At 34.2% G+C, this 14,306-nt stretch overlaps 1 protein-coding gene across 8 annotated transcripts in view; it reads left to right on the top strand.

The window, feature by feature from the left end:
• ARHGAP12 (Rho GTPase activating protein 12) overlaps window positions 1–14,306 on the top strand; it is a 150,202-nt gene that overhangs the window by 99,854 nt on the left and 36,042 nt on the right. For all 8 annotated transcript variants that reach the window (XM_077944983.1, XM_028853289.2, XM_015146730.3 and 5 more), the window contains 3 exon segments: window positions 4,024–4,105; window positions 10,305–10,406; window positions 12,892–12,990. In XM_077944983.1, the coding sequence (XP_077801109.1) occupies window positions 4,024–4,105; window positions 10,305–10,406; window positions 12,892–12,990 (283 nt within the window).

The raw sequence follows: 14,306 nt of genomic DNA, 5'->3' as shown, positions 1-14,306 counted from the left end.
TTGGATCGTTGGATTTTTTGGTTACTGTGATTTAAGGAAATCCTAGTGATTTAAGGAAATAAACTCTATGTAATGTAAGTTGCATTTAAAGAGTTTTAAATTAACATGTAATTGAGTTTTTTAGGTTTGCTTTCGTGGAACTATTTTTTATCAGACTTTGGTAGTTAGATTTTTTTTTAAGTGCTCTGAAATAGCTTTATAAATACTACAATTATGTATCCCTTAAACTGTTCTTTGGTAGAATTCAGTTGTGAATTGAGTCTTTATTTTTCTTTCTCCATTTTGGGAATATGTAGTGCAGATAGCTCTTTGACTACTTTCTTTGCTTTTGTTGTTTTCCTATGATTTAGACTTTCGCTACTTTTGGAATATTTTTTTCAATTTATATTTGCCTAAGGATATCATCTATTCTATCATCTTCAAATTTATTTACATAGAGTTAAGCAAAATCTTCTTTAATTTCCTATGTATTAGTGGTTCTTAAACTTTTTGGTCTGAAGTTTCCTTTAAATGCTTAAAAATTACTGAATATTCTAAAGAGCCTTGGTCTATATCTATAACCTTATAGGTTATATCTACAGATATTGTGAGAAATTAAAACAAATTTTAAGGATAATTCTTTAAAAAATAACCTATTACAAATTGACACAAAAATTTTTTGAAGAAAAACTATGTTTTCTAAGACAAAATTTCCATGAGAAGAGAGGCATTGTTTTACATTTTTTGTAAATCTTTAGTATTTGGCTTAATGGAAAACAGCTGAATTTTCATCTCTGCTTGCAGTCAGTCTGTTGTGACATATTATTTTGTTTGAAGTATGTGAAAAAAATCCTCCCTTTCACAGCTAAAGGTGGAAAATGGAGGAAGTTTTAAGATATGTTCAGATAATTGTGCATTTTCCTGCTCCTCCGAAACTCTACAAATGGTAGTTTGTTGAGGGTTGGTTGTAGTGAAGACTCTGAAAAACTACAGTGAACGGTTCATACTCAGTTACTTTAAAAACTGTTGGTCTTTGTTGCATCTGAGTGAATCTTTGCCCATGCTTAATTTTATAATATCTTGTAGGTCATTTGTAAAATACTAGTTCATTAACTTTGCTCGTTTCTCAAATGTTTACACATTTTATTTTGTAATATAAAATAATCACACATCAGTGCTGTCAGAAAAGTATTGGGAAATTGTCAAATCCACTGTAGCAGATGCGAGGTATTCCAAAATTCTACTTTCTGTTTGAAAGCTTCAGTTTTTTTTTATGGTGGTAAAAAAATACATAAGTTTGCTATCTTAACCATTTTTAAGTGTACATCTCAGTGGTGTTAAGTATATTCACATTGTTGTGTAACAGATCTCTACAACTTTTTCATCTCATAACACTGAAACTCTATACCTACTAACACTAATTCCCTCTTCCTCCATCCCCTAGCCCTTGATAACCTTTCTGCTGTTTCTGTGATTTTGACTACCTTAGATATTTTGTATGAGTGGAATGATATGGTATATGTTTGATTGTTGTGACTAGTTTATTTTGCTTGGCGTAATGTCCTTGAGGTTCATTCATGTTGAAAGCTTTGTTGTTGTTGTTGTTGTTGTTTTTGAGGCAGAGTCTTGCTCTGTCGCCCAGGCTGGAGTGCAGTGGTGCGACCTTGGCTCACTGCAACCTCTGCCTCCCAGGTTCAAACAATTCTCCTGCCTCGGCCTCCCAAGTAGCTGGGATTACAGGTGTGTGCCACTACGCCCGGCTAATTTTTGTATTTTTAGTAGAGACGGGGTTTCACCATGTTGACCAGGCTGGTCTTGAACTCCTGACCTCAGGTGATCCACACATGTCAGCCTCCCAAAATGCTAGGATTACAGGTGTGAGCTACCACGCCCAGCCTCATGTTGAAAGTTTTAATTTTTTATTGCCTATAAATAATATTATTTGTTTTCTTTGAAAACTTCATTTATTTTTAAGGTAATGTTTGCCTGCCACATATCCAAGTCTGAATAACTATAGTATGTACATCAGTTGTTTTTTCAGGAGAAAAAAATTGGGTTCCAGGAAAAAAAAAATGTGACTAATTCACCTTGCAACTAAGTCACACAAGTGCTTAGTCCTTGAGACAATGGTCATTATTTCACTATTTAAATATTCAATATTTGTTCTCAGATATATATTTACTAGTTCTACAGTTTTTCTCATTTTGAAAATTGAACTACAAAAGCTTACTTAAAGTGGAAATAGGCTAATTTAAGTATTTGTCATAGTAGGGAGTCAGTAGATGATATCTAAAGAAATAGAAGACTGAGAGTATAAAATGAATTTACAAAAAAGTAAAATACTTCCAAAATATCTTGCGATCCAGAAAATGAAATAATGAAGACAGAAAAAGCACCATCTATAATACCAATATCAGTAAATGTAAATGGACTATACTCATCTATTGAAAGAAAAAGTTGCTCAGACTGAAGCATAAAAAAGCAAAACTTAACCAAATTTTATATATAAAAGAAACACCAAAAGATGATTGAGAAAAGTTGAAAAAAAAAATAAAAGCAATAAAGTATGTTGAAGGTATAGAAAGTAAAGCAAGACTAGAGATCTCAGTAGCAAAGTTCATCCCAGCGGGAGAGCATAAAGCATTACGAAGGTAGTATTTAAAATGGTAAAGCATATGGAGAAGTCCACAGTGAAGATGTAATTATAGGAATCACCATTTACCAAATAAAGTAGCATTAACAAACATAAGCAAAAAAACACAGGAAATAAATGGAAACATAGAAACTTAGTAGTAATTAACTTTATTTCACTTCTCTTAATCCATAAAGTTCAAGTAGACATAAAAAGTAATTTTTTAAAAAATAGGTCTCATTGATAGATACTAAATTCTACATTCTGAAAACAGAAAATAAACCTCCTTTAGAGGTTTTTATAAAGTTGGCCATATGTTTGGCTATAAGGAAAGCTTTAATAAATCCATGCGGTAGACAGATTTGACATTCATTTTAGCTTCCTAGCAACTGTGTCCTCATCATATAGGGTAATTTTAATTTATTTTACTACTTGTAAACACTGATTCATACCTTCTGTTTGAAAAGTACCGTGCTAGGCCTGAGGTAGATAAAAAAATAAAAACTTTTCTTTTTTCAAATAATTTACAATCCCTATGACAGAAACATTTACATAAAGATCTCTAATATGATAAGGGAGAAGTTGAGGGGAATCTGGCTGGGGTATAGTATTCAAAAGCTTTAAAGTTCTAAATGGGTCAACTGATAATAGCGTATGCTATGTGAGGTGTACCTCTGTATCTGGAGATAGCATAGTAGGTAAGTGGACAGTTTCTTTAAAAGCCCCGTGTTACACCAAAGTCTTAACATTGGTTACCTCTGGAGTATGGATTGAAGGAGAAGAAATGGGATTCCCTTTCCTTTACACATTTTGTATTCAGAGTTTTTGCGCACCATATATGTGTTGCTTTTGTAATATAGGAAACTTTTTTTTTAATGTCATGTGGTCTGTCAGTGTACAATTATCAGTATACTTGTAATGTACCTAGTACCTACTACCTGGGTACTCCAACCCAATTAGGGGAAGGCAGATCACCAAGAAATGTAAAACAGTCTGTGTAAAGAATTAGGTGAGTAAGGGAAGTGTGTTTGTCTGATTTTTACTCTGAGTAAGAATTCTTGACAAATACAATATTCCATTTGTGTGACTTTAAAATAAATTAGTGTCTTTGATCACAAAGTGCTGTATTAATTTCACGTGAACATAATTACCTGCATCATTCATTCATAGTTATTTGTGATAACTTACTTCTCTGATTAACTTCATTTGTTTTGGGGCCTTCATTATCAGGTTTGAACCATAAAATGACTATAAATTTCATTAGTATCTATCCCCAACAAAAACAACTAAAATGTCAACAAGGGCTGTAAATCGTAGATAACATTGATAAGAGCTAAGTAGGTGTTAATTTTTTGAATTTGGCTGAAAGAACTCGAGATTGGAACTTTAATCGGTCATCCTTATAATTACAGAAAGAACTGGTTGTCTTCTTGGGCGGTGTTGCAGGGTTCTTCTTTACTTTTTACCAAAACTCAAGGAAGTAGCACAAGTTGGGTAAGTATTTCTTCTCTTTGGAGATTTTATACATTTAAATTATGTGAATAGTATTGTACCTGAATTTCAAAAGGTAATTTCCAGAGTCCTTTTAGTTACAGCTGGTGTGCAAATAAAAATAAATAAAATGTTCTTAAAGGTTCATTTTAACTTATGAGAGAAAAAAAGGAGTGAGTAGGACAGTCTAATTAGTGGTATTATTAAAATCAATAGATTCTGTTTTATCCATTCAACTGAAAAGTGGGCTCATTACTTGGGCATTATAGAGCAAATACATTTCTTGATTCATTTTCAGGATATTAAAGCTTTGCTGTGTTTGTGACTCTGCTCCTTCAGATATTTAGTCAGAAAATAAGCAGTAATGTGGCAAGCTGTATCTTGAATTGTGATCTGACCATTGGTTACGAATCAGTGTTTCAGGTGTCAGTGTCTGGTTTGTCAGCCAGCTTTCAAAAGAAAAAGAAATGTCACCATTACTTTTGGGATTTTGAAGCTTTTAACATATTTGAGTGCTTACTATCATTACTCTACTCTTCAGTTATTTGTAATTTTGTAATTTTTAATACAAACATTAAAAATTATAATTTGTGACACATAATAGCTACATTTTTTGTTTTTTGTTTTTTGTTTTTTGTTTTTTTTTTTGAGACGGAGTCTCGCTCTGTCGCCCAGGCTGGAGTGTAGTGGCCGGATCTCAGCTCACTGCAAGCTCTGCCTCCCGGGTTCGGGCCATTCTCCTGTCTCAGCCTCCTGAGTAGCTGGGACTACAGGCGCCCGCCACCTCGCCCGGCTAGTTTTTTGTATTTTTTTAGTAGAGACGGGGTTTCACCGTGTTAGCCAGGATGGTCTCGATCTCCTGACCTAGTGATCCACCCGTCTCGGCCTCCCAAAGTGCTGGGATTACAGGCTTGAGCCACCACGCCCGGCCAATAGCTACATTTTTTGAATGCTCATTATGTATCCCACATATGTTCTCGGTGCAGAGGATTGTGTCTATATTGTCTCCTTAACGCTGGGATAGCTATTGCTCTGATCTCGCCCTTCCCCCATCATAGATGAGAAAATGAGGTATAAAACAGTTAAGTATAATAATTTGCTCAAGGTCTTACAGCTACCAAGTGGCAGATCTGGGTTTAGAACTTTGGCTTTTTGGCTCTAGAATCCATGTTTTGGCTATTTACGAAAGTTTTTGGTAATTGAATTTGAAGTGCTAATGCTCAAGTAAAATTTAAAATAAAGGTATTCTGAATGTATTTTGTCTACCTCATATTCTACCGTAACCAATATTTTATTACAATTAATGAGTTTCTTTAAAATTAATACAAAACCTATGGGTCTTATGTTTGATGAAAGAAAAGTCCGTTTATAAAATTTAAGCAAATTTTAGTTGTCCACATTTATCATGCAGCCATGCAACATGGTTCTGAACCCCAGATGCCACAGAACATGTTAGTCCTCAGCTTCTCTGATGAGGAAACCTAAAAATCCACATGAATTGAGCATGGATGTGAACATTCTAGATAGTTCCTTCTGTTTTGCTTTTCTAATCCTTTAATTTGCTCCCTCTTCGGCCATTCCAGTGGAAATGACCTGTGAAAGGGTTGAAATTCTGGTTTGACATATCTTAAAGTAAATGGATAATTATGTCTTTCTCCTTTTCCCCAAGGTGAAACATGTGGGGCTCTTTCGCATTAATGCATTTCTAGAGCACTGTGTAATTGTTTCTTTCTTCCTACTTATGGCTCAACTTTTATTTGAAATTGAGTGAAGAAAATGGATGAAAGAAAAGGAATGGAGAAGCAATAATAGATTAATAAGGCATTTTTGAAAGTATCTGAAGACAGCTGGATAGTGATCACTTATTTGATAATTACTGATACTTAAAGATTGAAGGTTGTGGCAGGTACAGATGAAACCAGTAGACAGAGCATCCTATAGGTGGGCAGGTTTGTACGTGATTTAAATGAAATGAAAACTTTGAATTTAAAGATGTTAAATGAATACCTTCTAGTACATAATCGTTAGCACAGGATGGTAACATTGTTTTTTTTTTTAATTGAAAGTTTTCACTCTAGAAGATCTTACATGATTCAGAACTCATGATTAAAACTAGTACTGACAAAGGAGGTGAGGTATTTGTGTTTATCAGCCAAGGTTGTATTACTATGTTACCATGTAGCAATAACCAAAACATAGTTTAAAATTTACCGAACTAACTAATTTTGAAATTTTAGAATTCTCAATGAATTTTTAATTATAGGGAGTCGCTATTTTAATTTTTATCTTTCAAATGACATCTTATTACTATTGATATAGTATTAATAATATAATCATTTCAGATAGGTATAATTTAAAAAAACATAACCACACCATTTTATAGTCTCAGTAAAGACTAAACAAGATTAAAAATGTGGTAAAATGCTTCGTTGTACAGTCAATTCTTAATTTGTATTTTATGACTAATTTTAAAACCTCAGACTGTTTTGCTTTACCCATCGCTACATATTTAAGGGAACGAGAACTAATTTGAATGGCCTAAGTAAAAGGAAGTAAGATTATTTAAAAATCATGTAAGTGTGTATAATGTATTATGACCCCACAATATTCATAAATAACAAAATTTAGAGAAACAGGATGCTCTTTAACTCTGGAATTGGGATTATTGAAAGAAATGTTAAAGAATTCTAGCCTTGTTGATCTGCTCAGTCACCAACTAGATCTGTTATAGGTAAAGTGTATTCTCTTTATACAGCAGAATCACATCTTATCCGAAGATAAGATTCTAAGGCTAAAATATAAGCCAAAAAACCAACAGTCACTTCAAGTGAAAACTGCTCTTGAATATTCCTTAGGAAGATGCTATACAGAAGCTGATCTCTAGCGGAGCCCGTATTTCCTTTGGTATTAGGAGGAATAACTTTTCCTTCAGTCAAGTTTGAATGGCTTATGTTAAAGGGGCCACATTACAGGAGAAATCTGTATAGTTCTTTAAAAATTAGATTCACACTTAGTACAAAAACTTGAGATCCACTTGAGGAAACAGCAGGTTCAAATCTTGTACTCACTAGAGGGCATGTACTCATTGATGGAACACTGAGCAGAGTCACCCACGCTATTCAAAGTTCTATTTTTAAAAAATTATTCTTGGTTTGTATTGATTTTTTTTTTCCAGACAGTAGATGGTTAAAATTGAGTAAATGAAATGCACAGAGGCTGCATGCAATTTCGCTTTATAAGAAATATTTTACATTGGTGCTGCCTCATCCAAAAATCTAGTGAGCCTTTTCTTCTCCTCTAGGGCAGGTACCTTCTAGTGGTTTTCTGGAATGGAAAACAGTTACCTACTGGATTGCTGTATCAGTAACATAAACTTACATTTGCTTTTTTCTCACCTCATTTCACCTCGGAAATATATGTGTGTATGTTTGTTTGTTTGTTCAACACACCTAAAAGCCTGCTGTGTTCTGGGCATTGTTAAGCTTTGGGTTTAGAAAGAAATAACATGGTCCCTGTCTTCAAAGCTTACGTAGTAGTGGGGAAGACTGACAAGTGAACAGGTTCAGTGTAACATGACATATGTTGTGCTTCTTTTCAGTTATCATTCACAATATTCCTTGAGCATTTAAAAAATCAACCCATAAATATTGGTAGTTATTCAAACATTCATTTGTACATGCTTTCAAATTTCTAAAAATAGTCACTCTTTTGGGCCAGATAATTATTTGTTGTAGGGGGGCTGTCCTGTGCACGGTAGGGTGTTTAGTAGATGACTAGCACCCTGCCTCTAGTTGTGACAACTAAAAATATCTCCAAACGTTACCAGATGTCCCCCAGAGGACAAAATTCCCTGTCTCCTAGAGGAAGTATCAGTGTCCTAGAGGAAGGGAAAGGGAGGTGAGATGGTAGGGCTACTCCCAAGAGATGACTTGGAAAGGGACACCAGAAGATACTACTCAGCAGGGCATGAGGAGGAAGCTAGGGGGTTTTGGACGGGGTCTAATCTAGATCGTGAAGGGCCTAACGTGACTCCTGTCAATGGCTAACACAAGTCTATTTAAGATAAATTCTATAAAGCATTCATCTTAAAAATAAAACATAAATTTATATAATAATCATCAGGATAAATTCTAGGACCTTTGCAAAGATATTTGGAAGTTGAGCTTTGCTTGTGTTGTATGTCTTCATATAGAGTTGTATCTTTGTCTTGTCTGGTTCCATTATGCTTTTCTCTTGTGTGTCATTTTGCTGTTGTGCATTGTTATGACATCATCATTTTCTTCCTTTTTCCATCAAGTCCTTCTGCCAACAAGGCTCAGTCTCTGAGCTCTTGCTTTCGCTGCTTTCTTCTTGGAAAAACTCTGTCCGTCGTCGGCCTGCTGTTGCATATGTAAAGTCTGATCCTGTTTCAGCTGTCACTGTATGTGTTCCTGTTGCATGCCCTTTGCCACAATAATTATGTTTTCTTTGCCATGAATACGTTGGTGGGGAGGTTGATTACAGTAGAGAAAAGTGGGACTAGATTTTGGAAAATAATAACTAACAAAATGTTGCCAGCTATAGTGATTGCAATTTTTTTTTTTTTTTTTGCAATATTCCATGTCATGTCATTGTATTTGTATTCAATTGCTATATCTTACTTGGTTTCTTGTTTGTATCTTAGCTTAGAGCTAACCATCTACAGCGTGTATAATGACAACAAATTAAATAATTGATTTTTGTCATTTTGTTAAATATATGTTCAAATTTGATAACATTTGCAGTACATCATTTGTGTTCAGGAAGTTATCTGTGCCCAACATACAGCTTTATGTTTAATTTGTCTTTTGATTGACAATGCTACTTCAGGCAAAGACTTTGTAGGATACAGTTACAATTTCTATTGTGATTTTTATTATGATTCCACAAATAAATTCCATGTAATATCTCAAAATTTTCATTGACTCCACTAATAAATTTTATTATTAATCCTAAATTTTGTTTAAGTTCACACTGCTAGCTAAAAAGATGTAAAAGGGAGCAGGTTGAGGCAAACTCTATTTTAAATGTGAAGCTCCTGAATAGAGTTACTGAGATTACAAATAGTGAATAAGTTATCATAAAGTTGGGTAAGATAATTTCTAATGACAAGTTAATTTGATTTGAAATATTTTAGCAAATGAAATTCTCTGTAGGAAATATTTATAACAGATTTTTATGATCTTTAGATTACAATTCAGTAGACTTTAGAGGGTTTAAAGCCTTTAAACTTTTCAATACCATGGGAATGTTACTTTTTATTCTTAGTTAACAGACTAAACAGAAATTTAAAGATGTCAAGGTACAGAGTAAATGTATATTTAACATAAATTTTATACTACTTTTGCTAATCTTTTCCTTATCTAGTTAAGAAAATGTAATAGCTAGCTAAGTACTTCTGAACCTACCCATAACAACTGTCTTCCCGTTCTTTTTGTAGTTCCTCATAAAATTGCTGAAGCTTTATAGCATCTGTCTTTAGTTACAGTTTCTGACAAAGATAAAAGAATATGGGACTTAGTGTTTTCTGTTTCCACAACTTGTTGTTAACAGCGTAACTACTGAATAAGGAAATACTTCTGAAAGCACAAAATCAGGTTTAGAGAATGTTTATTAGTTGGAAAATGCACTTGTTATCTACCTGATACTGTTTATTACATATATAAGAGTATTGCCTTTGTGTACATAGCATTTTACATAGTCGTGTATAGTCTAGGATAAATTCCAAGATGCAGAACTGCCAAGCCAAAGTATACATGCATTTGTAAATTTGCAAATATAGCATTACCAATTTTTCTTTTCTAGGAGTAGTTCCAATTTACATCCCACTTGCATATGAGGCCTTTTTAGTCTATAGCCTCACCAACATAGTTTTGAAAAAAAAATTTTTCCCATTCTGATGGGTAAAAAAATATTTCAGTTTGGCTTTGCATATGTATATATATTTATTTTATATTATGATGGAAGTTGAGTCATTTTATTTTGTTTTCTATGAATTGTGTATTCATATATTCTAGATATTTTTCAATTTCTAAAGTAGAAATTGTTACTTTATAATAGAGAAAAAAGAATTTGAGAAAATCTGTTTGATTTATTGTTAACAATATAAAATTGTTCTTAATTCTTTTTGAATACGCATATATGTGAGTATCACATGAAGGTTTTTTCTTTTTCAAAAATGAAGTTCGGCAGTAATCAGTCCAAACCAGAGTTCACGGTGGACCTGAAGGGGGCAACAATTGAGATGGCTTCCAAGGATAAATCCAGCAAAAAGAATGTATTTGAGGTAATACATTTTTTTCTAAGTATAACACATTCTAAACTAGTAATTGGATGTTCTGTTTTTTGAGCTATTTTGAGAAATAGTCTTTCATTGTGACTAATTAAGGCAAAGTTGGTGATTAAGTTAGATGGTATTGTAATTTAAGAAAACTGGTGTAAAAACTGGCTTTATTTGCATAAGTTGTTTGAACTCAGACCGCATATTACAAGCCTTTGTTTCACAAATCCTGTCTTTTCCCAGCAATAATAAAAAGGATGTGGTTCTCTTTACTTACCAAATCTAATATTAAAAAGTAAATTAAGGGGAATGTTGATAACGGGGGAATGTATGTGGGGGTGGGCAGGGTGTGTATGGGATATCTCTATGTCTTCTCAATTTTTCTAGAACCAAAAACTGATCTAAAAAGTAAAGTTTTTTTTTTTTTAAACCTTTCCATTTTATCTTTCAAACTCTCCCCAGCAATATATGATCTGTATTAGTTACTTATTGCTGCATAAGAGACCACCTCAAAACTTAGTAGTTTAAGAAAAGAACATTTTGTTTGCTCAGCCTGACCTGGGCTGAGCTGGGTGATTTTTCTTCTTATCTCACTGAGGACTATTCATGAGGCTTCAGTCATCTAGTGGCTTGATTGGAACTGGATGGTATAAGGTGACCTCATGGCTAGTATTGGTGCCCGCCATTGGCTAGGCCGCCTTGTCCACAAGATCTCTCATTCTCAAGGGAGCTACCCTAGGCTGCATCAAGTGACAGCTTCAGGATTCCAAGAGGGTGAGGGTGGAACCTGCAAGGCTTCTCAAGACCTAGATTTGGAAGTCACACATTACTTTCAGAGTATTCATTGGTTAAGACTGTTCAGGAGGCTATCCAAGTATTCAGAGTTGTGGGAAGAGAGGCAGCCTATTGACAGAAGAGCAACAATGTCTGTCCCATTCCAGAAGGGTGTGGTTACAGAGATCCAACCAGAGACGACAACTGATTTTGTGGACAGCCTTCAAGATCCCAGCCTCTTTTTGTAGTCTCATGTCTCAGGCCTTTCCTGTTTTGTTGTGTAGACAGATTGGTTTAATTGCTATTTTCCAAGTGGAGCCCAGGTTTTCCGGTCTGATTTTTACTCTTTATTGTTCTGCCTCGAGCACCAACCCATGCCAATCTCTCCATGCCAAATGCTCCCTTTCTTCCAAGACTCATGACAACCATCACCATAATAATGAGGCTACTTCTTTATAACAATAAATATTTATTTTTAAATAAATATTTAAAAATAATATTTATTTTAGTGTACCTGTGTTATTTGTCAATTATTTCTCTCATTAGATAATTACAATTTTTTTTCTTTTTCCCTGAAGTAGAGAGACTATGTTTTTCCTTTAAATAAGAACCTGTAACAGAGCAGAGTATCTTATGTGCAGTAAACATTCAATATTGGTAAACTGGCTTGACCAACTCTAGAAAATTGCATGAAAGAAGTCACTATTTCCTGAATTAGCCTTGTAGTTTCAAAAGGTAATCAAGAATAAAAATGGTTTCATGGTCAAGTAAATTTGGGAAGCAGTGTATATTTTATTCCTATATTCCCTAGAACATCAAAAGCCTGTGACATCTTGAAGGAGAGAATCTAGTTAGATTTTCTTCAATCCAGTATTTTCCAGGTTAATATTACATAACTTTTTCAAAAATTTATTTTTTGAGGGCACCTTTTAAAAATGTATTTGTGAAACTGTTTGAGGAATACATCTTTCAGAATGTTGTTTGGGAAACATTGCCATATCTTCCTCTAGGAAAAAAAAAATCAGTTTTTAATCAGAAAATGGGAGAAGTGCTTTCCACAAATGTGTCAAAATTCTTCCTCACTTAAGTGTAAGAAACCTTGCAAAACAGAGATTGTACATAAATTAGTTATTGCCTTCATATAGAATAATACATAGTATTCTTTTTTCAGCTCATGATCTGACACTTAATTTAGTAATACTTCCACCCAAAAGGGGTGTGACATTTATGCCTGCTCTTTGTACTAAGCCATTATATTTACCTACTAAGTAGGAAATATTGAAAGTCTTTATGTATTCTTTCTTCTGTATTTTTTAGCCAGAGAGAAAAAAATTTCTCAGGTTGTGTAAAAATATCATAGATTTTATTTCTTTATTCTAATTTAGAATGCACCACTTTGATACTTGAACGGATTTTTAAGTGATAAACATACAAGTTTCAGCAGGTTTTATGGCGTTTGTGTGATGGTGTTTGGGATCCTAAATTATTAGATTTTATGAGAATTTATTGTGAGAAACAACTTTGTTTTTTTATTCAACTGATATTATTTCAAACCAAAAAGGTATTCCATAGCTGTGTAGTACTTTAACCTTACATCATTGTTACATAATATATGGCAGCACTCTTGGTGGTTTTGTTAACTTTGAATTAAAGGTATGCATGTATTTTGCTGAAAGCACAAACCAACCATACTCTTTCTCCCTGCTTTTCTCTAAAGCTGAAAACTCGACAAGGGACAGAACTGCTAATTCAGTCCGACAATGACACTGTTATTAATGATTGGTTTAAAGTTCTTAGTAGTACAATCAATAATCAGGTATGTCTTTGACTTAGGTAAAATTTTTACTTCAGAGCTTTTTTTTTTTTTTTTTAATTGCTTATTGTATATCCGGATTGCAATCTATATGTGAAAAGACACTTTATATATGTTTTGACAGAGGTGGAAAAAACAATGGTCAATTTAGCAGCCCCCCAGGCCTGGTGAATGATTTAACATTCTCACTTATGTGATGTTTGCTACCAATGGATTTGAAATAATGTTCCCATCAGGCATTGGCTGAAAAAAAAATAGTTCAAAAAGAAGGGGTAAATAGTGCTTAGTACATAGTATTTATTCAATAACTGAGTGAGTTGGAAATAATACTATTTGGTGGAAGAAGTCTGAGGCGAGCTTGTGAAATGAAAGAAGCTGTAGGCTTTTCATTAGCACTTTTTCTTTTCTAGTGACCGTTCTCTAGTTTTTCTGCCCCTCCCCTCCAAGCTATTCATACCCTTGTGTTCCTGGTATATTTCTTCTTCTTTGTATACAACAACCAGAAAGAATCCCAGGTTTACATTCTGCAGGTATATTAGTAAGAACATTAGTAAGCAGCTGGGGGCTGTACTTTTTTTATTTGAAACAGGGTCTTACCATCACCCAGGCTGGAGCAGTGGCACAATCATAGCTCACTGCAGCCTTGAACTCCTTGGCTCCAGCCATCCTCCCATTCAGCCTCCCAAGTAGCTGAGACTACAAGTGTGCGCCACCGTGCCTGGCTTTCACTTTTTTATACTCTGTATTCTCCTTTTCGCCTTCCGCCACATGGGGACATGACTCTTCATTGAGCATCATATTATATTAATGACAGAGAAATGAAAGATACTACTTATGGGAAGTAAAAGAGAACTTTACCTCTTCTAGCAAATTAGTTATGAAGCTATATATAAATTCTTCCTTTGGAGTTTATAATATTGCCTGATATTTCTGAATCTTGTCCTTTCTTTTCTGTTTATTCCTGAAACCATGAGGGCAGGCCTTTATATCTTAATACCAAAATAAGAGTAACCTCCTGAACAGTTTTTTTCCCTATTTAATCTCACCTGTCACTGATTCATCCTTAATGCCGTTGCCATATGAAACTTCCTAATGTCAATTTTCTAATCCCCTATGGCTCAGAAACTTTCTGTGATTCATTAAAATTCAACAGTGTAGGCCCAATCTATCTTTTCAAAATGTACCTTCGATTTTACCCAATATGGACTTTCAGCTCTAGTCACAGTAGTCTGTTCACTGTCTCTTGAAAGCAAGTATGCGTGCATTCATTTAACAAATATGTGAATGCCGTCTGCACTGGGGACATAGCAGCACACAGT

The sequence above is a fragment of the Macaca mulatta genome, chromosome 9, assembly GCF_049350105.2.
Source record: "Macaca mulatta isolate MMU2019108-1 chromosome 9, T2T-MMU8v2.0, whole genome shotgun sequence".
Classification (NCBI taxonomy): domain Eukaryota; kingdom Metazoa; phylum Chordata; class Mammalia; order Primates; family Cercopithecidae; genus Macaca; species Macaca mulatta.
This window is presented reverse-complemented; position numbering and strand designations above follow the sequence as displayed.